This window comes from Chelon labrosus (assembly GCF_963514085.1).
Source record: "Chelon labrosus genome assembly, chromosome: 3".
NCBI classification, from domain to species: domain Eukaryota; kingdom Metazoa; phylum Chordata; class Actinopteri; order Mugiliformes; family Mugilidae; genus Chelon; species Chelon labrosus.
This window is the reverse complement of record NC_140339.1, coordinates 102,715-124,755: the sequence shown is the minus strand read 5'-3', so window position 1 is coordinate 124,755 and position 22,041 is coordinate 102,715. Positions and strand designations below refer to the sequence as shown.

The 22,041-nt window shown below is 41.3% G+C and overlaps 1 protein-coding gene across 5 annotated transcripts in view; it reads left to right on the top strand.

Annotated features, from left to right (window-relative positions):
* vps13c (vacuolar protein sorting 13 homolog C) overlaps positions 1-8,994 on the top strand; it is a 59,449-nt gene extending 50,455 nt beyond the window's left edge. For 2 of the 5 annotated variants that reach the window (XM_084541945.1, XM_084541946.1), the window contains exons 79-84: positions 986-1,109; positions 3,207-3,321; positions 5,916-6,007; positions 6,090-6,213; positions 7,421-7,501; positions 8,186-8,994. In XM_084541945.1, the coding sequence (XP_084398071.1) occupies positions 986-1,109; positions 3,207-3,321; positions 5,916-6,007; positions 6,090-6,213; positions 7,421-7,501; positions 8,186-8,284 (635 nt within the window). In that variant the 3' untranslated portion in view covers positions 8,285-8,994. Of the gene's footprint in view, positions 1-985; positions 1,110-3,206; positions 3,322-3,413; positions 4,283-5,915; positions 6,008-6,089; positions 6,214-7,420; positions 7,502-8,185 lie in introns of those variants that run through there. The other 3 variants (XM_084541947.1, XR_014698988.1, XR_014698989.1) reach the window with 3 other exon arrangements.
* The last annotated feature ends 13,047 nt before the right edge of the window (positions 8,995-22,041 follow it).

Genomic DNA, 22,041 nt, shown 5'->3' with positions numbered 1-22,041 from the left:
CCGCAGGTGGAGATATACAGTTGAATCCAGATGTTTTCATCCACTGTGTTAAAAGACACATAAACTGTCTGAAGTTAAATCAGACTAAACCTCTCCTGTTCTAGGTCAGTTAGGATTACTAAAATTATTTCTATTTGCTAAATGCCACAATAATGAGAGAGGGAGAATTTCTTAGAGAATTTTTTATTACTTTCTTCAAAGTCAGAAGTTTACATACATTTCCTTAGTATTTGGTAGCATTGCCTTTAAACTGACTTGGGTCAAACGTTTTGGGTATCCTTCCACAAGCTTCTCTCAATAGTCTGCTGGAGTTCTGGTCCATTCCTCCTGACAGAACTTGTGTAACTGAGTCAGGGTTGTAGGCCACCTCGCTCTCACACGCCTTTTCAGATCTGCCCACAAATGTTCTATGTGATTGAGATCGGGACTTTGTGATGGCCACTCCAAAACATTGATTTTGTTGTCCTTAAGCCACTTTGCCTATCAGAAACTTACAAAGCCATGACATCATCATCAGGGCTTTCCTTGATTGTTTAAAGACATAGTAATGTTTGTGTATGTAAACTTCTGACTTTGAAGAAAGTAATAAGAAATTCTCTCTCTCATTATTGTGGCATTTAGCAAATAGAAATACTTTTAGTAATCCTAACTGACCTAGAACAGGAGAGGTTTAGTCTGATTTAACTTCAGACAGTGAGGAAAAAATATTTGTGTCTTTTAACACAGTGTATGTAAACATCTCGTTTCCCCCTAACCCTGTAATTAGTATCAGTCTTCCTGTATCAACAGGCTTATAAATTAAACGTTAAACGTAAATATCTGCAGCGAGTTGGAGCTTATTTCCCTTAATGTTTATGTCTTTCTTCTAGTTCTAATCTCAGAGGTTCCATGTTTGTGTAGTTTAAGGTTTGACCAACAACTCCGTAGACTGTTGATGTGATTCCTAATAAAGATCAGAAGGAACTGAACCTGCCCCTGTCTGCAGGAGCTAAGAAGGAGGGGGCAGCAGGCTTCTTTAAGGGCATCGGTAAAGGTCTGGTGGGGGTGGTCGCCCGGCCGACAGGTGGCATCGTGGACATGGCCAGTAGCACCTTCCAGGGCATCCAGAGGTATTTGCTTCAACATGGTACCTTCTATTAGTTGAACTTGTTCTCTGTGAGCTTCATAAGTGTTGGTTGTCTCCTCTGTTCTTCTTGTCTGCTCACTAATTTCACATTTTCTGCTTTTGTTTTCTGTCTCGTGTTGTTGTTCCGGGAGTTTGGTTCTTTCTTTTTCTTGCTGTTTTTTGTGTGTGAGTATTTTACATGAAGCACGTTAAAGCTCAGCTCCTACAAGCAAACTGTAATTATTCTACTGTTCGTGAGTCAGACTGGTCCAGACTTGGTCCAAAGCTGGTCCAGACTTGGTCCAAAGCTGGTCCAGACTTGGTCCAAAGCTGGTCCAGAACTGGTCCAAAGCTGGTCCAGGCCTGATCCAAAAGCTGGTCCAAAGCTGGTCCAGACTCGGTCCAGAACTGGTCCAGACATGATCCAAAGTTGCTCCAGAACTGCTCCAGAACTGCTCCAGACCTGATCCAAAGCCAGTCCAGAACTGGTTTAGAGCTGAGAGGTGGTTCAGAGCTGGTTCAGAGCTGGTCCAGAGCCAGTCCAGAACTGGTTTAGAGCTGAGAGCTGGTTCAGAGCTGGTCCAGAGCCAGTCCAGAGCTGGTCCTGTTTCTGTCTGACTAGACTAATTGATTAGACCTGATCCAGGCTGGACCAATGATCAAGGAGCTGAACTTTAACGTGCAGCTCTTTCACGTTTGCATGTTGATTGTTGCTACAGACGGACGGTAAGTCGCTGCATCGTGTCAGAATAAAACTTCATCCATGAACTTGTCCATCAGTCCCTTCCTCTGTAAGATGCCCAAGCTTGTTGCAGCATTGTGAGTGGACAGGCCACGTCCCTGAGGAGAGTGTGTCCTGTCCAACAGGGACATGACCAGTTTGAATCCATCATCGTTTTATTTATTACAGAAAATCTCTCCAGCGTCAAGATAAACCCTGACTGGGACCTTAGCACAATTAATAGTGAGGCTTTTCTTTTCATCTCGTCCTCCACTGGGAACCTGAAAAAATTTCTGGGACTCTATAAAATAAGAAAACAATCGAACAAGAAACACCTGCTCTCCTCAGGGATTGGCTATTGAATGGTCACATGATTCAGTCAGGCTGAGTTTGGCAACGTTCTGGTTAACGCTGGCGAAGAGAAACACTAACAGTGACAGTGCTTGTTTGAATGTTTGTCTGTTTGATTGTTTGGTGGGGGACCCCCACAGGAAGTAGCTTCAGCTGCATCAAAGAAAACATATTGCAAATGCTGGTTAAGATTTTAGACGGCACATTTAAACAGATGAGAATATTTATCTGGTGTTCAGAATACTGGTGAATTATATCTAGACATTAGTTGGTAGTTCAAATACACCTGAACACTGTTACCAGACTTAAATGCTGCATGGGAATGTAAAGGTCTAAACGGCAGTGAATACATGTTCATATAGAATATAGAAGCTTCCATGGGCTATCATGGGAGAAGCTCTCACAGTTAGCGTCTTTACAGTCATCCATGTTCAGGAACGCCTTCAGGAAATTTCTTCACATATTTTTATATTTGGACTCAAAGATGAACTGAATATACTCAATTTCATTAAGGTTCAGAGATGGTGGTGTATGTTGACTGGTGGGTGATTCTAGTCCAGAGAATCTTTGGATAAAAACTTTGACAGAACAGTCACAATATCAACATCAAACATTTTCTAAGTTCATTCAGCTTCAAACATGTCCCTCATCATCTGTCGTGGCCATGACAACCTGCTTCTGTTCCTGAACATCCAACCATCCAATCCTCCTCCTGTGATTGGAGGATCATCTGTCATGTGACACAGCAGTCAGTCCCTGATAACCTGTTGAATGTTGCTGTTTCATGCTGTCACTGTAGAGGTCACCAAAGGTGAGATGTGGCCCCTGAAGCTTCAGCTTTGAGTCTTATAGAAATGAACCGGCTCCAGGTTTGATCTTCACTACACTTTCATTCCTTTGAGTCCAGAGCTGATCAGTGATCAGAGAGAGCTTCAGCTTTAATCACATGGTTAGGGATAGTTACAGCAGGGAGCTAGATCAGTGTTGTTCAGGTGAAGGTGTCTAACAGACGCTGTGTGTTGATGGCAGAGCGGCCGAGTCGACGGAGGAAGTGACCAAACTTCGTCCGGTGCGTCTGATCCGGGAGGACGGGATCATCCGACCGTATGACCGGACCGAGTCGCAGGGCTTCGACCTTTTCCAGGTTTGATCATGTGACTCTTTGACTTATATTCAGGACTTGACTTGTTTCTGTTTCTCACCTCTTTGTTCTTCTTGTGTTTCTGTCACATGCAGCCTGAGGAGGAATAGTGGTTGCTTATTTCAAAATGTTTTTTAAAACTATAAACTATAACCATCATTGTTATATACTCACACTATGAATATTGTACTTAAATAATTCAGCTTTGTATGCATGCCAAACTAACATCTTCTCTCAAACCTCAAACATTTTTACAGCTGTCACTTTGTTAAATTTCTGCTTTCACTTCCTTCTTGATTTATCAGAGGCTTTGTACAGAAGTTTCAGTTTATTTTCATTTATTACATCTTATTTCTCCAAAGCAGAGATTATTTTACTATGAAGCTGTGATAACTGTTGCCTGTAGATCGTAGCAATATTTTTGTAACGGATGTAGCATCAGCTTTGAGTTGGTTTTGAACATGCGCTTAATGTTTAATATCTGTTTCTCTGTGACGACTTTGTCTTTATAATAAGATGAATCTCTGTCAGCATGAGCTCTGTCCATCGCTGTGTCTTCAATAAAGTCTTCTTCCTTCAACTTCACACTTTTAAATGTCGTCCTGGAAGACTTCCTGTAGTTCATCAAGGACCAGTACTTCCTGTATTTTACGGAGGACCAGTACTTCCTGTAGTTTATGGAGGACCAGTACTTCCTGTAGTTTATGGAGGACCAGTACTTCCTGTAGTTTATAGAGGACCATTGCTTCCTGTAGTTCATGGAGGACCAGTACTTCCTGTAGTTTATAGAGGACCAGTACTTCCTGTAGTTTATAGAGGACCAGTACTTCCTGTAGTTCATCAAGGACCAGTACTTCCTGTAGTTCATCAAGGACCAGTACTTCCTGTAGTTCATCAAGGACCAGTACTTCCTGTAGTTTAGAGAGGACCAGTACTTCCTGTAGTTTATAGAGGACCAGTACTTCCTGTAGTTCATGGAGGACCAGTACTTCCTGTAGTTCATGGAGGACCAGTACTTCCTGTAGTTTATAGAGGACCATTGCTTCCTGTAGTTCATGGAGGACCAGTACTTCCTGTAGTTTATAGAGGACCAGTACTTCCTGTAGTTCATGGAGGACCAGTACTTCCTGTAGTTTAGTTTATGGAGGACCAGTACTTCCTGTAGTTCATGGAGGACCAGTACTTCCTGTAGTTCATGGAGGACCAGTACTTCCTGTAGTTTATAGAGGACCAGTACTTCCTGTAGTTTATAGAGGACCAGTACTTCCTGTAGTTTATGGAGGACCAGTACTTCCTGTAGTTTATAGAGGACCATTGCTTCCTGTAGTTCATGGAGGACCAGTACTTCCTGTAGTTTATAGAGGACCAGTACTTCCTGTAGTTTATAGAGGACCAGTACTTCCTGTAGTTTATAGAGGACCAGTACTTCCTGTAGTTCATCAAGGACCAGTACTTCCTGTAGTTCATCAAGGACCAGTACTTCCTGTAGTTCATCAAGGACCAGTACTTCCTGTAGTTTAGAGAGGACCAGTACTTCCTGTAGTTTATAGAGGACCAGTACTTCCTGTAGTTCATGGAGGACCAGTACTTCCTGTAGTTCATGGAGGACCAGTACTTCCTGTAGTTTATAGAGGACCATTGCTTCCTGTAGTTCATGGAGGACCAGTACTTCCTGTAGTTTATAGAGGACCAGTACTTCCTGTAGTTCATGGAGGACCAGTACTTCCTGTAGTTTAGTTTATGGAGGACCAGTACTTCCTGTAGTTCATGGAGGACCAGTACTTCCTGTAGTTCATGGAGGACCAGTACTTCCTGTAGTTTATAGAGGACCAGTACTTCCTGTAGTTTATAGAGGACCAGTACTTCCTGTAGTTCATGGAGGACCAGTACTTCCTGTAGTTCATGGAGGACCAGTACTTCCTGTAGTTTATAGAGGACCAGTACTTCCTGTAGTTCATGGAGGACCAGTACTTCCTGTAGTTTAGTTTATGGAGGACCAGTACTTCCTGTAGTTCATGTAGGACCAGTACTTCCTGTAGTTCATGGAGGACCAGTACTTCCTGTAGTTTATAGAGGACCAGTACTTCCTGTAGTTTATAGAGGACCAGTACTTCCTGTAGTTCATGGAGGACCAGTGTGTGTTTATTTCAGCATCTGTAGATAGACTCACACAGTGGAGATCTGTTTTCTACTTTTTCTCTACTGGAAGGGTTAGACTTTAAAGGCCTTTAAAGCTGCAGACTCACCAGCTTATGAATCTAGTAAAGATGAGTCAAGTCATGAAGACACCTCAGCACCAGGAGATGCTGTCTACAACCAGCCAGTCCTGGTACCATAGGCCGTCCATAGTTTTTACTCCTAGTCTGAAATTAAAACCAAAAATTTTAATTCTACGTATGAAACGAATATGACCAGCTAAAGTCAAGGTAAAGCAGGAAGTGTCTGATTCATGTTAGTGAATGAGTTAGTATCTACACGTCGACTTCAGGAAGCAACATGAAGAAACTGTCCCCGGTCTGTATCTGAAAAGACTCGGGTGTTTATGAGCTGTTGTGTAGTGTTGTGTAGTGTTGTAACATGTGTGTCCTCACATCCAGCGTTCTCAGGTGAACCAGCTCCCAGGTGAAGTGTTCAGAGACCACTGTCAGTTTCCAGGACACAGAAAGACCAACATCATCGTCACCAACAGGTGGAAGCTGCTCCTTTGTTTGTTGTTTATTGTTGTTGTTTGTTGTTGTTGTTTATTGTTGTTGTTTGTTGTTGTTGTGTAGGAGGGTTCTGTGTGTGAAGGAGATGGACTTCATGGGTCATTTCAACAAAGAGTGGGAATGTTTGTTTGAGAACTTCTATCGTCCTCCAGCAGTGACGGGATCAGAGCTGAAGATTTACTGCAAGGTAAAGAAGATGAACACATGAATGATGACAGAGGATGACTGTTAGATGAAAAAGATGAACACATGAATGATGAGAGGGTGACTGTTAGATGAAGAAGATGAACACATGAATGATGACGGAGGATGACTGTTAGATGAAGAAGATGAACACATGAATGATGATGGAGGGTGACTGTTAGATGAAAAAGATGAACACATGAATGATGACAGAGGATGACTGTTAGATGAAGAAGATGAACACATGAATGATGACGGAGGATGACTGTTAGATGAAGAAGATGAACACATGAATGATGATGGAGGGTGACTGTTAGATGAAAAAGATGAACACATGAATGATGAGAGGGTGACTGTTAGATGAAAAAGATGAACACATGAATGATGAGAGGGTGACTGTTAGATGAAGAAGATGAACACATGAATGATGACGGAGGGTGACTGTTAGATGAAGAAGTTGAACACATGAATGATGACGGAGGATGACTGTTAGATGAAGAAGATGAACACATGAATGATGACGGAGGATGACTGTTAGATGAAGAAGATGAACACATGAATGATGATGGAGGATGACTGTTAGATGAAGAAGTTGAACACATGAATGATGACGGAGGGTGACTGTTAGATGAAGAAGTTGAACACATGAATGATGACAGAGGGTGACTGTTAGATGAAGAAGTTGAACACATGAATGATGACAGAGGATGAATGTTAGATGAAGAAGTTGAACACATGAATGATGACGGAGGGTGACTGTTAGATGAAGAAGTTGAACACATGAATGATGATGGAGGATGACTGTTAGATGAAAAAGATGAACACATGAATGATGATGGAGGATGACTGTTAGATGAAGAAGTTGAACACATGAATGATGATGGAGGATGACTGTTAGATGAAAAAGATGAACACATGAATGATGACAGAGGATGACTGTTAGATGAAGAAGATGAACACATGAATGATGATGGAGGATGACTGTTAGATGAAGAAGATGAACACATGAATGATGACGGAGGATGACTGTTAGATGAAGAAGATGAACACATGAATAACTGAGAATCAGGATGAACCCATGACTGTTACATGAGGAAGAGGAATTCATGAATGATGATAGACAACGAAGATGACACAAGGCTGTTAGGTGAGGAAGATGAACATGGCTGAAGTTTCTTCTTCGTTGGTGTTGGTGTGTCGTTCTGTTTCAGGAGCAGCAGAAGCTGAAGCTGAAGAGAGACGTTCAGGAGCCGGTGAGGAGCGTTCAGCTCAGAGACTCCAGCGCTGCTCAGGTAAAGGTTTCAGTGAAATCAGCATCAGGTTATAAAGTAGTTAACGCTGGTGAATCACTTCTGAAAATTCCTGCGTCACCTAAAGGCAACAGGACGCCCAAATGAGACTCAACCGTTTGTTGTTGCAAGGCATTATGGGTAAAACACTGTAATGTATGGTAATACTGTTACTGTAGTATAGTGGTAATACTGTTACTGTAGTATAGTAGTAGTAGTACTGTTACTGTAGTATAGTGGTAATACTGTTACTGTAGTATAGTAGTGGTAGTACTGTTACTGTAGTATAGTGGTAATACTGTTACTGTAGTATAGTGGTAATACTGTTACTGTAGTATAGTAGTAGTAGTACTGTTACTGTAGTATAGTGGTAATACTGTTACTGTTACTGTAGTTTAGTGGTAATACTGTTACTGTAGTATAGTAGTAGTAGTACTGTTACTGTAGTATAGTGGTAGTAGTACTGTTACTGTAGTATAGTGGTAGTACTGTTCCTGTAGTATGGTGGTAATACTGTTACTGTAGTATAGTAGTAGTAGTACTGTTACTGTAGTATAGTGGTAATACCGTTACTGTAGTATTCTGCGCGCGTGTGTGTGTGTGTGTGTGTGTGTGTGTGTGTGTGTGTGTGTGTGTGTGTGTGTGTGTGTGTCTTGTCACTCACCTGGTTGCTATGGTTACCTACAGAAGCTGCAGGTGGCCATATATGATGCTCAGGTTGCACAGCAGCAGCTCCGCATGGTGAGACAGAAGTCACAGCGCTTCCTGAAAACCAGCAAACAGTGATCCACTTCCTGTCTGTGGTCTGTGGTCCACTTCCTGTCTGTGGTCCACTTCCTGTCTGTGGTCTGTGGTCCACTTCCTGTCTGTGGTCCACTTCCGGTCTGTGGTCCACTTCCTGTCTTGCTTTTACACAAGAATGAAAGGAATGATGGGATTGTAGTTTTCTGAAACAATTGAAATTATAAATAAATCGACAAGTGTCAACTTGAATGTGATCATTATAAAACTAAAATTAAAATTTAATATCTTTAACTAAATATATAAATCATCAGTAGAGTTGAATTGTGTTTATAAATGTCTTCAGATGTAATTGATTCATTTAGAGGGGGGTTATTTTATTTTATTTTATTTAGTGTGTGGGTATTTTGCCCTGCTGGATGTCTGCAGGCTGTTTGCCTCCTGTCTGAGGATGAAGCCATGAAAACATGTTGCACTAAAAGAAAATTGACTATGAATGTTGACTTTTCAGTTTTAAACAGAAAGACGTGACATCAATAAATCAATCTGTTGATTCTGCATCTAAACATCTGAGTAAACATTAAATGTGTCAGTTTAACAGTTTTTTCTCATAAAATCCCTTGTGAAGATGTTTGTCTGTTGACAATTGAACCTGAAGAACAAATGAATGTGTTTACATGTTTCTTTTAGACTGAGACCTGCTGACTTTTAGTTTGTAACCAAAACTTCAATAAAAAAATGGATTTCCTTTCTGAGACTGATTTACTGAACAGTTCTGTGTCCGTTGTTCTCGTCTGCTCTAGTGTCTGTTCAGATATAAGAGTCAGTGATGACTGGAAACAGAACAGAAAGGGATGAAAACTCTTTGACCAACACCAGTCTAAACACAGACATTGTTCCACTTGTTCCACCACGACCACAGCAGGAAGAAGCAGAACTGTTCTGGATAATATAATAAATTATAAACAAACAGTAGTAGTCATAGTAACAATAAATGATCTAATAACAGTGGTGATGCTAATAGTATAAATCATAAACAATCATAAAAACAGTATTCAGTTTGGATCGTAACCTGAATACTAGCTGTACGTTTACCTGGACACTTAATGTAAAAAAATAAATAAAAATTTACTACATTCTCTCTGATTAATACAGAATAAAAGTAAAGATCATTAACTCAGAGAAGCTACACCGCTGAACACCTACAGACATTTTTCATTGTTCTGTTTTTGTTTCTTATTTTAAGTGTTTGTCTAGAAACCATTTGTATCTGACAAAGATTTATCTGAACCTAATGTGGTTTATTGAAAGCAAAGTAAAGTCAGTGAGAAGTCAGTGGAGATGATGAAGGTTCAAACAGAAAACAAAAATAAAATGTAATATTGTTATAGGATAACTGATCAGCTCCTTTCTAAACAAGACCATCCGTCTTCTTCAGTCTCTGACTTGAAATATTCAGAATAACTGAATAATAAAATCTAATCTGATCTTTCTGAAGCATAAACACTTTTATGTCTCGTTAGTTTGAACCAGTCAGCAGGTTTCCATTCATTACTTGCCTCCTGACGACTCCCTCAGCTGTATCCTGATTGGTTCACTGAACAACTGTAAACCGTGTCAGGCCATCAGTGAGGACCATCAAGGTGTGGCCAGCGGGGACAGACTCTACTCCAGAACAGGTTTCAACACATGGACTGGCGTATGTTTGCTTCTCAGGCCACCTGTGGCTCACACTTGGACATTGACAACTATGCCTCCTCTCTTGTGGACATCACCACCACCATAATCGATGATGTCACGGCAGAGAAGCAGATCACCACGAACCCAACCAGGAGCCATGGATGAAGAAGGAGGTGCTGCTCCTGCTGAAGGCCGTAACACTGCCTTCAGATCAGGGACACACAGGCCTACAGCACATACAGGACAAACCTGAGGAGGGCCATCAAAAAGACGAAGCACTGCTACAAGCTGAGGACAGGGGGTCACTTCTCCAACTTAGACCCCATACGCATGTGGCATCCAGGCCATCACTGACTACAAGCCCAGCAACCCCACCCCCACAGCCACGGACGTCTCCTTCCTCAACGAGCTAAATAACTTCTACGCTCGCTTTGAGAGGGACAACGGAGACACCTCCAGCAAGACAACACTCCCTGCAGACCACCAGCCCCTCACACTCTCCTCCACTGATGTGGAAGAGAGGACGTGTGCTCAGAGCAGTTCACCTGGATCTTCACGGATATTTTCAACCTGTCCCTCGCCCAAGCAGCTGTGCCAACGTGTTTCAAAGCGACATCCATCGTGCCAGTGCCAAAACACTCCAACCTGGAACCCACATTTAATGAACAAATCCATCTGTGTAATATGTTCATAGTACCTCGTTCCTGCTCATTAACCTGTATATATGGTCTCACCTGTACATAGGTTCTGATCTGTAAATATTGTCCATATGCTATAAAAACAACCTGTACCATACTACCATATACCATAATATTTATGCTACGTGCACCTTACTGCCTATTGCACTTCTGGTTAGATGTTAAACTGCATTTTGTTGCTCTGTACCTGTACGTGTGTAATGACAATAAAGTTGAATCAATCTAATCTAAATAAATTAAACCCAGTGGAACATGTTGAGGTGAACTGTGATTCTGGTTCAGACCAGCAGGAGGCGACAGAGAGTCTGAACGGGATCAGATTCACTGGACTCTGGTTTCAGTTCACAACAAACTGTTTTCACTGGAAGAAAAAGAAGAGGGAGAAACTAACAGCTGTTTACAACACACACTGACACCGGCAAGACCGTCACCATGGCAACAACAAGAAACACAGTGAGGAGGATTTCCAGATGTTGGATGTTTACACTTACTCAGATCTGTCCACTGATTGGTCTGTTTTCGAGGCAGAGGTGTGATCTGATTGGATGTTTGTTAGCTAGCTAAACTAAAAACAGGCAGACTGAGGAGGAGTTCCCAGTGCATTGTGGGTAATTTCACTGAGTAATCTGATCTCAGACCTGCTGCTGTGACGGTAGAAACATGTGGAAGAGATTCATCAGAGCAGAACCTGAGCTCAGCCTGAGGCTCCGCTGATGGAAATAAAACTCAGTCAAGTGTTCACATATTGCACCAGTGTCCCGGGTACAGGGAGCTAGTGGACCTGGGGCCGTAGGTAGATGGTTCAAATCCTCATACATCCATGACCAAGGAGCCCTTGATCAAGGCACCTCATGGGTTCTTGTTGTGTTCACAGGTTTTTAATGTTTAATGCAGAAAACAAATGTTACTGTGGGATTAAATTATTTCTTACAGTTTATTTATGGTGGTTTTGTTCCATATGTGAGTCTGAACGAGATATTTAGAAACACCACTGCCCAGTTAGAGGTTAGGGGGTAGATGCCTGACTCTGCTTAGATGAATATGATGGATTTGATGTGACTGCTTCACTCGTCATTACATTGTTAATGACTTGGTTCGGGGAAAAAGTTAATCGTAAGTTTATCTCTCAGATTAAACTTTAGTCGACCAACGTGACTTCAGGACGTCTTATAAACCACCGCTCATCCTGTCTCCACAGAATCAGGCCATGACTTCCTGTTCCTGCACAGACAGGAAGTGAAGACTCAGGTCATCATCAGATGATGACTCCTCGGTTTTTATCAGTTTTCTTTTGTTTCTTAGATAAAGAGTTTGAAATGAGTTATGGTCGGTGTTGTGGCCAAAAAACTTTCAGAGGCATGTCCCGTGCGTCTGTCCTATTCCTTTTTACTAAGGCGGATGAGCAGTGTGTCTGACGCGCAGCCACAAAAAATCCAGTCAGCCGTGATGTTCTCCAATAAAAATAAATTTATTATGAAAACAGGAAAAACAAAGAAATAAAGCAAAACATGATGCTGTTATGTATGATAGAAATAATAGTGTATAAATAATATTAGCAAACCCCATCAGAGTAAAACTAGTACATGTTGGACGACCTCCAGACACAGCTGGAGCATCTGGACTCAACATTCAGAGGAGGAGCTCATGTCCTGGGTGACAGACTACTAGTCAGGAAACTGTCTCTGTCTCTGACTTCAGGAGATTGACATTCATGCTAAGAGTGGCGGTAGTGGTGGACACCTTGAGTCTCTTATCCTCCATCATGGTCTGTCTGTCTGTCTACCTGTCCGTCTTTGTCTACCTGTCCGTCTGTCTGTCTACCTGTCCGTCTTTGTCTACCTGTCTGTCTGTCTGTCTGTCTGTCTGTGTCTACCTGTCTGCCTTTGTCTACCTGTCTGTTTACCTGTCTGTCTTTGTCTGTCTGTCTGTCTGTCTTTGTCTACCTGTCTGTCTGTCTGTCTAGCTGTCTGTCTTTGTCTACCTGTCTACCTGTCTGTCTGTCTTTGTCTACCTGTCTGTCTGTCTGTCTACCTGTCTGTCTTTGTCTACCTGTCTGTCTGTCTACCTGTCTGTCTTTGTCTACCTGTCTGTCTGTCTTTGTCTACCTGTCTGTCTGTCTGTCTACCTGTCTGTCTTTGTCTACCTGTCTGTCTGTCTGTCTGTCTACCTGTCTGTCTGTGTCTACCTGTCTGTCTGTCTTTGTCTACCTGTCTGTCTGTCTGTCTGTCTACCTGTCTGTCTGTGTCTACCTGTCTGTCTGTCTTTGTCTACCTGTCTGTCTTTGTCTACCTGTCTGTCTGTTTACCTGTCTGTCTTTGTCTACCTGTCTGTCTTTGTCTGTCTGTCTACCTGTCTGTCTTTGTCTAGCTGTCTGTCTTTGTCTACCTGTCTGTCTTTGTCTACCTGTCTGTCTGTTTACCTGTCTGTCTTTGTCTACCTGCCTGTCTTTGTCTGTCTGTCTACCTGTCTGTCTTTGTCTACCTGTCTACCTGTCTGTCTTTGTCTACCTGTCTGTCTGTCTGTCTGTCTGTCTTTGTCTACCTGTCTACCTGTCTGTCTTTGTCTACCTGTCTGTCTGTTTACCTGTCTTTGTCTACCTGTCTGATTTTCAGTCACTCAGTAACATACTGAACATTTTTACTCATTCATTTTGTTTAGTGTCATGGAGACGATGAATTATTTGAACACAAGCTGACGATGAGTTCAAACCCAGAAGAACTCAATGAGATGATGAAGGTTCTTAGCAGCGATGCGTTCACTGACCTGCTGCGTTCATACTGTAATCAAACGTTAGCTTCCTGTTTACGTTAACCTCTGTTTACCTCAAACATCTGCAGCAGCTGTTTCTCTTTCTTCGACGCTTTAGGTTTCAGTCTGACTTCGTCTAAAGTCCAGATTGTTGTGGTGTCAGTGACTGGATTCCACATTTATTTGTAATATTATTGCTGTTGTCACTGAATAATTCTGCAGTAACAGAATGGATCATCTGGAGGTTTTATCTGTGTGAGTTTAATGGACTCACATGTTCATGGCCTCAGTGACTGTTGAATATGAAAATGATCACACAGACGTCTGCAGTTCATCGGTTCATCAACCAGTTAATGTGTCAGGCAGGAGACAACATTAACCATAGGTTTATATTTTACACATATGTTTAAATGATTTCCCTCAGTAAATATATGTGGGTCTTTGTTCATGAACCTATAATAATATATTACCCTAACCCTTCATTGTGCTGTGTTGGTGTTCTTGTTTCAGTCACAGTGGTTCCATTAAACAGGTCTTAAACTGGTTTAACATGTGTTAAACAGCAGCGCGTCTGAATGCAGCTTTCTTTAATGTGCTGCTTGTTTTACTGGATTATAAATGTGAGTCTCAGTGTTTGTTCTCTGCTGGAGCTTTAACTCATGAAACCTTGAAACGTTCAAATCACCAACGAGCCTGGAAATGATTTATTTATTTATTTTTATTTTTTTAATGATGACAGATGCTCGAGTTGTGGGTTAGGGTTATGGTTAGCGGTATCAGGGTTAGTAGTATCAGGGTTAGTAGTATCAGGGTTAACCCTAACTCTAAGTTACAGCTGGCTCAGTGTGCTGAATCCTGAATGGATTTATAATGTGGTAAAAACAGTTGGCTGCATGAGAATGGGGGTGGAGAGGGGGAGGAGAGGGGAGAGAAAGGGAGGAGAGGGGGTAATGACTTCCAGCTGCCTGAGGCAAAGAGCTGAGGAGGATGTTTGATTTCTACACATTCACAAACTGTGGGTCCTGCATGTTCCACTTCCCACCTGAAGTTTGACTGAATTATGTTTATCATCCTGGTTCTTTTCTGCAGCTCTGCTTTAAATCAGAGACACGGTCCTCCATGTTGTTAAATTTCTATAAGTTAGACATGATGAAAATATGTTGAAGACACAATCGCATGTTCAACGTTGTTCATTACACGTTTATTTCAGTTTGAGTTTTCCCTTTCGGACACGACATGAATTGTACATGTTAACATATATGTGATGTGTATGTGGATGACAGAACCACCTTCACGAAGACATTAATGGAGTTATGTCTTTAGTGTCATGTTACAGATGAGATTTGTTTCCTGTTTGCAGCTTCTAGAAGAGGTGGATTTTATTTGACCGAGGATGTCAGAGACACAGTTAACCCTTTAAAGCCTCACAGATGTTTGTCACATTGTTTTATGTGACAAAAGAAGAAGAAGAAGGTTTCTGCTGAGACCTGAAGAGATTCTAAATGATTCGTTGATACTGCTGATCAGTATCAACTGAATTCACTAAACTTAATCCTGTCAGTGCAGCTTTAAAATGTGAAGGAACCTTTTTACAGTCAACAGTTCATTCATCCATTCAGGGCTGTTGTAGAAACATGGAGGATCAAAATGTCAGACTTTGTTCTGCCTGTACAGATGTGAATGACTCGTTGTAGCTAATGAATACATGGCAGCTATGGAGTTAAGAAAATGGTTTTTCCATTTGTGCTGAATGATCCCTCTGAAAGTCTGTGTGAGGTTTATTGTTGTGGCTGAGGTCTGATCTAATAACCAGAGCATGACTCCTATGTTACGGTCCAATGACTGGTCAGTAAGACGACGATAACGATGACGATTTGGTGATGAGTCTCTGCTTGGTTCAGTCGTTCACTCTGTTTCAGTGTCCACCTGAATCTCTGCAGCTACTCTGTTTCAGTGTCCACCTGAATCTCTGCAGCTGCAGGAGAGTAAGATCCTAAAGAAAGTCAAATAAACAAAGAGAGCCGAGGGTGGGGTGATGGTGCAGACTGAGCCGAGAGCCTCAGGTATGTTCTCTACCCCCAACAACCGTTAGCTCGGTTTGGATTAGCTGCAGCAGACTCAGACTAAATATGGAACTGTTTCTGTTTAAAGACGACCACCCTCTGAAACAACCACATGAAGCCGAACTGCTCCGATCACTGACTTTAAATTTCAGAGACTTCACACCGACCTCAGTAAAAAACTGTATCGTCTGACAAAGACAAATATGTCAGCAGTTTGATTCTGGATAATCTGGAGCTCCTGTTAAGCTCTAAATGAGGACAAGTCTAAATGATTTAAACGTGTGTGCCCAGTGTGTTAGTCTAGTATCTACAGTGTGTTAAAGGGTAAACAGCTGTTTAGTGTTTGCAGGCAGTTAAAATGTTCATGTTCCTCTTTCAGTCTCCGCCCCTTCACTCCTCCCCCGTCAGGAAGAAATGTTTCCACCTCTGCTGTTGAAATCTGGTTAATTTGTGGTGGTTGTGTTTCTGGTGAAGCAGCAAAGCCAAGAATTCATGACCCACTTTCCAGAGCCGCACATTCCCCAACATTCCCAAACATTCCTGAATGCCATGATTGATATCAGTCAGCGGTCGATCTGCACTGAGAGCTGCATTCAGGCTGAACACTGTTCATATGTTCATCATAAGGCTCTCACACTCAGTCTACTGAGACAAAAAGCCATCGGTCCTTTGAGTTAATGTTGAGATTAAGAAGATATAAATATAAATAACTGTGTTCTTTAAACAGGAGTCCAATGGGTCAGCGCTCTGCCTCCAACAAGATTTAAACTAAACTTAAGGAAATGTGACAACTGACGGAACAGACTGAATGTACTTTGAGAAAGTTAAAACAATCCTCATGTTCTGGATAATTGTCGCTGTCACTGTGTGATTTAAAAGCCTTTCTGTCTTTATGGGCAGAGAGAACTCCATCATGAACTCTTTTATTTGACATTTGACCCCAGCGATGGAGGTCAATGGAAAAAAACGCCTCTGGAGGTCTTTTCTAGTTTTACAGCTGCTCTTAATAGCAGATTAGAGGAAACTTTATTGTTCCCTGCAGGTGGAATCAACAATGCAGGAGAAACAAAGTTATAACCAAGCAACAAGAAGATGTTCACAAACCCTACACATACATATATACATCTACACAGAAATTCAATTCAATTCAATTCAATTTTATTTATATAGCGTCAATAACAATACAAATCGTCTCAAGATGCTTTACAAAAACCCGGCCTGAAACCCCCAGAGCAGCCTGAAGGCAACGGTGGCAGGAAAAACTCCCTTTTAACAGGAAGAAACCTTGAGCAGAACCAGAACCAGAACCAGCTCATATGGAGGGACCCATCTGCCTAAGGCCAGCCGGGTACAGACAGAAGAAAGAGAGAAGAGAACAGCAAATGATGTAGATGTATATTCTGTATAAATATATACTACCAGTCTAAAGTTTGGATACACCCTCTCATTTAATGTTTTTTCTTTATTTTCATGACTATTTACATTGTAGGTTCTTACTGAAGGCACTTAGACTTAGACTTAGATGAACTTTATTCATCCACAAGGGAAAATTGCTTGGTCACAGTAGCTTAGCTGCACATAAAAAACACTCTTAAGAACCACAGATAAAAGAAAGATTAAATAAAATAAAATAAAAATAAGTAAAATAAAATAAAAATATATAGTATAAGCAAAAATGTACAAATTAGCATATGAACAAATGGAATTATGTAGTCAACAAAAAAAGTGTGAAATAACTCTAAATATGATTCATATCATATCAATCCTCAAAGTAGTCACCCTTTGCTTTGTTGGCAGCGCTGCAAAACCTTGGACTTCTCTCAATGAGCTTCATGATGTAGTCACCTGAAATGGTTTTCACTTCACAGGTGTGCCTTGTCAGGGTTCATTTGTGGAATTTCTTGCCTTCTTAATGGGGTTGGGACCATCAGTCAGGTTGGTACGCAGCTGACAGTCCTATTTGACTACTGTTAGAATTAATATTATGGCAAGAACCAATCAGCTAAGTAAAGAGAAATGACAGTCCATCATTACTTTAAGAACTGAAGGTCAGTCAGTCCGGGAAAGATTGCAAATAAACTTTGAATGTGTCCCCAAGTGCAGCTGTTAAAACCATCAAGCACTATGACGAAACTGGCTGACAGGAGGACTGCTGCTGAAAAGGAAGACAGAGAGTCACCTCTGCTGCTGAGGAAAAGTTCATCTGAGTCACCAGCCTCAGAAATCACAAGTTCTAGTAGCAGACACATCTCTACATCAACTGTTCAGAGGAGACTACACCAATCAGGCCTTATGGTCAAATAGCTGCTAGAAAACCATGACTAAGGAAAAGCAACAAGCAGAAGAGATTTGTTTGGGCCAAGAACCACAAAGAATGGACATTAGACCAGTGGAAATCTGTGCTTTGGTCTGATGAGTCCAAATGAGATCTTTGGTTAAAACTGCCATGTCTTCGTGCGACTCAGAAAAGGTGAACGGATGGTCTCTACATACATGGTTCCAACCGTGAAGCATGCAAACACACCTCCAGGCTGTGTAAGGGCTATTTGACCAAGAAGGAGAGTGATGGAGTGCTGCACCAGATGACCTGGCCTCCACAGTCACCTGACCTAAACCCAATGGAGATGGTTTGGGATGAGATGGACCACAGAGTGAAGGCAAAAGGGCCGACAAGTGCTCAGCATCTCTGGGAACTCCTTCGAGACTGTTGGTAAACCATTTCAGGTGACGACCTCATGAAGCTCATCCAGAGAATGTCAAGAGTGTGAAAAGCAGTAATCAAAGCAAAGGCTGGCTATACATATGTATATATATATATATACACATAAATTCTTTGCTATGAGACCACACTTGACTACAAAGACTTCCTGGTGAAATACTGTTAAAATAAAAACTCTGTCCAGAGTTCAGTCTGCAGGAACCAGTGTTTATTGGAGTGAATGTGAACAGATTTACTGTTTGCACCTGAGTACAAACAACCAGGTGATTACCTGCAGGCTGGACAGGTGAGAGCGGAGGGGGCGGGGCTTCGTTATGTTGACATACATCTTCCTGGGAGATGAAACAAAGACATGTTTTTACGAACACAACTTTATTTTCTCTCTGTGATTCAGGGTGGAGGTTTTCGGGTGTTTTCAGCTGAACTGTTGTTATTTTTTCCAAAATAAATTTGTAAATCTACAGCTCCATTAGAGTGGAGCATTAAATACTGATGTTTGGATGTCAGGACAGGAATCAGCTGTGTTCTCACAACAAACATCATCCTTTCATCAACAAAGTGAATCATCAACATGGAACATCTGGAAAAGAAAAACAGAAAAACCTGAGAAAATAAAAACTGAAACTGTCAGAAATGATTTTAGAAGCAGTAAAAGTGACAGTGAGCTGCTTTTAGGATCAGATGTTTACATTAACAAGAGGAATGTTAACCGTGATCTCATCCTCCTCCATCTTTATTCTCTTTGAACACGGACTCTGATGGATTCAGTGTTTTCAGAGAACATTCTCATCTTTACTGCTTTTAAAGACACTTTCGGGCTGAAGACAGATGAGTCTGGACATTCTGGAGGAAAAACAAATTCAAGACAGAATAACTGTTGAAGAACAGTATACGTTAAAAAGAACAGAGTACATGTAGAAGAAGAGGATGCCTGTTAAAGAACAGAGTACATGTAGAAGATGATACCTGTTAAAGAACAGAGTACCTATGTTCTTTGTTCTCTGATCTCTGTTCTGTCTGAAAGAACCGACTGAACTCCAATCCCATTAAAGTGTCTCATTTTCTTAGGCAAACAGATTTGAGTGTGTTCTGACTGGTTTAGAACCCATCAACAATCATAAGGTTCTGATACATGTAACAGTAACTTTGAAGTTCTGTTTCCTGGTTCTGTTTGTGTCACCTGAGGCTTTTAACTCTGGAATGTGACTCTCTGTTTTATTCAGAGCTCCATTTAAAAACAGCCCATAAAATCAAAGCAGAGGTTGATGGAGTCTGGGTGGTCTAACCCTTTCCACCCTGGAGGGGGCGGGGGGGCTCACCAGATGATTTATGAGATCTGATAAAGAGTGTTTCCACTGTAGAGTCCTGTTCACCTCTAAATGTGTTGGCCGGAAAAACAATTCATATCACAGTTTGGTCAGACGTTCTGGTTGAAAACACACTGAACTGATTCAGTTTCTACATGTTTAACTGTGTCTGTTATTTATAAGATAATCCTTTAATTTATCCCACAGTGGGGAATGACTGATGATGTTTCTCAAAGACTCAGATACTAAATGTCCTGAGTTGACTGAACTAAAATAATCTGTTGATGTGATGTTGAAAGACTGGACTTTACAGACTACTACTAATAATAATAACATGCTTTATTTCTATGGTACTTCCCAGATACTGTAAACATTACAAGTGAAAGCGCTACAAAGCAGATGAATAAGACAAAGTTAATAAAAAACTATAAAATTCAAACTAGAAAAGTCTCTGATAAAAGGATGTAGAGCTTTAAAGGAGATTACAGCTGACCAGATCAGTCCTCAGCTGTGAGGTCCTGATCACCAATGACCTGTCCCTTTTAGTAGACCTCTGCCTGAGGATCTGAAGCTATATTCTGGTCCGGATGGTGCTAAAAGATCAGTAATATAACCAGCGTCATGAACAACTAACATCAGAATAACATCAGTTCTACAACAACCAGCAATCTTTCCTGTCAGCTGAGTTTTGTACAGACAGGTAAAGAGACAATAATCCAGACATGATGATGTAAAATCATGTAAAATAGTATGTGCATTATTAAAACATAAAATGAGCTGCATTTTGAAAATGTTGCTTAGATGGTCAAAACAAGTTCGGACTAGTTTAGATATGTAGGATTCAAAGCTTAAGTCAGAATCGAACCAAACAACTGATTCCTGTGGGAACCAACTGAGCATAGAATCTGATTGGTCAGCTGCTGCGGTCTGCTGCAGTTTTGTCTGAGTTCAGCAGCAGGAAGTTGTTCTACAGACAGTATGTTGAATCGCTCAGATTTCTCTTGACATGTTAACAGGTAGAGCTGAGTATCATCAACATGTATCAAGTGGAATGAGACACCATGTCTGTTAATTTTATGTCCAAGAGGAAACAAATACAAAGAGAACAAGATGATAGCAAACGACCATAAAGGGGTCCATGCCGTGGCGAAGTCGTCCCCGAGCAGGACAGATAGGCATAAGTGGGTCAGACACGTCCTGAAAGGAGGCAAAGTGTCTGCGGAGGAATCTTTTGGCTGAGAAGTGAATGAGAGTCAGGAGGGTCGGAAGCAACAAAATTTGGTGGGCTTGAATGCGTTTACTGTGGTGGTTTTTGAAATATAAACATGTAGTCGTTGTAGCACGCCCTACAGCCCAAATTTCACGAAACTTGGCATGATTGTACGCAAACATTTTATAACGATGGTCGCTAAGTTTCATATGGATTGGGTGAACACTTGAGAAGTTATAGGCCTAAAGTAATATGAAAGTTTCCGTGTTACCTGTAGCGCCCCCTGTAGATGTAATGGCATGCAACTTGATGGGTGTCTACACAATATGTTACAGATTGTGTATGCCAAATGTCATGAAGTTAGCTATTGCAGTTTTTGAGATATTGAAATGTTGGTTGTATAGCGCCCCCTAGAGACCAAGGGTCACAAAAGTTGGGGTGCTTGTACAGAATCATGTTATTATCAATGAAATGAAGTTTGGTTAAGTTTGGGTATATACTTCACAAAATATTAGCTTTGGACTTATACTGTTGCACGCCATAAAAATTAATTATCCATTAACTTTGTAATCAGTAACCCTGCAAAAGTTCTTTAGAGAACTTTTCATTATCTTTGTCCATAAATGATACATGGCGGGATTCAAAATGGCGGGAAAAAAATGGCAGGCGGAAATGGGCGTGGCCTAGTCCATTAAAACCCGTGATATCTAAGGAATCAGAGGGAGAAAGAATTTTGTTTCTAGGGCACGTGGTTCTCGAGATATGAGGCAAAGCGTAAATTGACTTAATGGAGCACCACCAAGCTGCAGGCATGTGTTTTGACACCTTGGCAAAGTGGAATGTAAGGACTTTTACCAAGTTACCAGGTTTGATGCCCTTTGCTCTTGCAGTTTGTCCTGAGCAGACACTTAGCTATGCAGAACATTAAGGCGAAGAAATATAAGATGAAGAAGAAGAAGAACAAAAATCGCAACAAAATCAACAGGGACCCCTAAAAAAACTGGTCCTAGAACTGAACCCAGAGGAACGCCGTATCAGAGACTACTTATAATGATTCTCAGAAACATCAACATTCTGTTGAGAGGAAACCGAGAAGACGAGAAGAAACCAGACCCCGATATTCCCACCAAACCTTAACTGGTTTAATATAAAACTATAATCTCAGATCCAGGAGTACCAGGACTCGTCATCAACAGCTATTAAGAGATAATTTCAGACTTTCACAGAACAGGGAAGTCTCTGCAGTGCTTCCAAGACCCAGACTCAAAGAATGATTGAGCACAATCATTCTTCATAATATTTTTGAAATGAAATGCAGTTTGGACACTGGTTTGTAATTCTGCGGGTATATCTGGGATCCAGTCCTGTTTTTTAGTG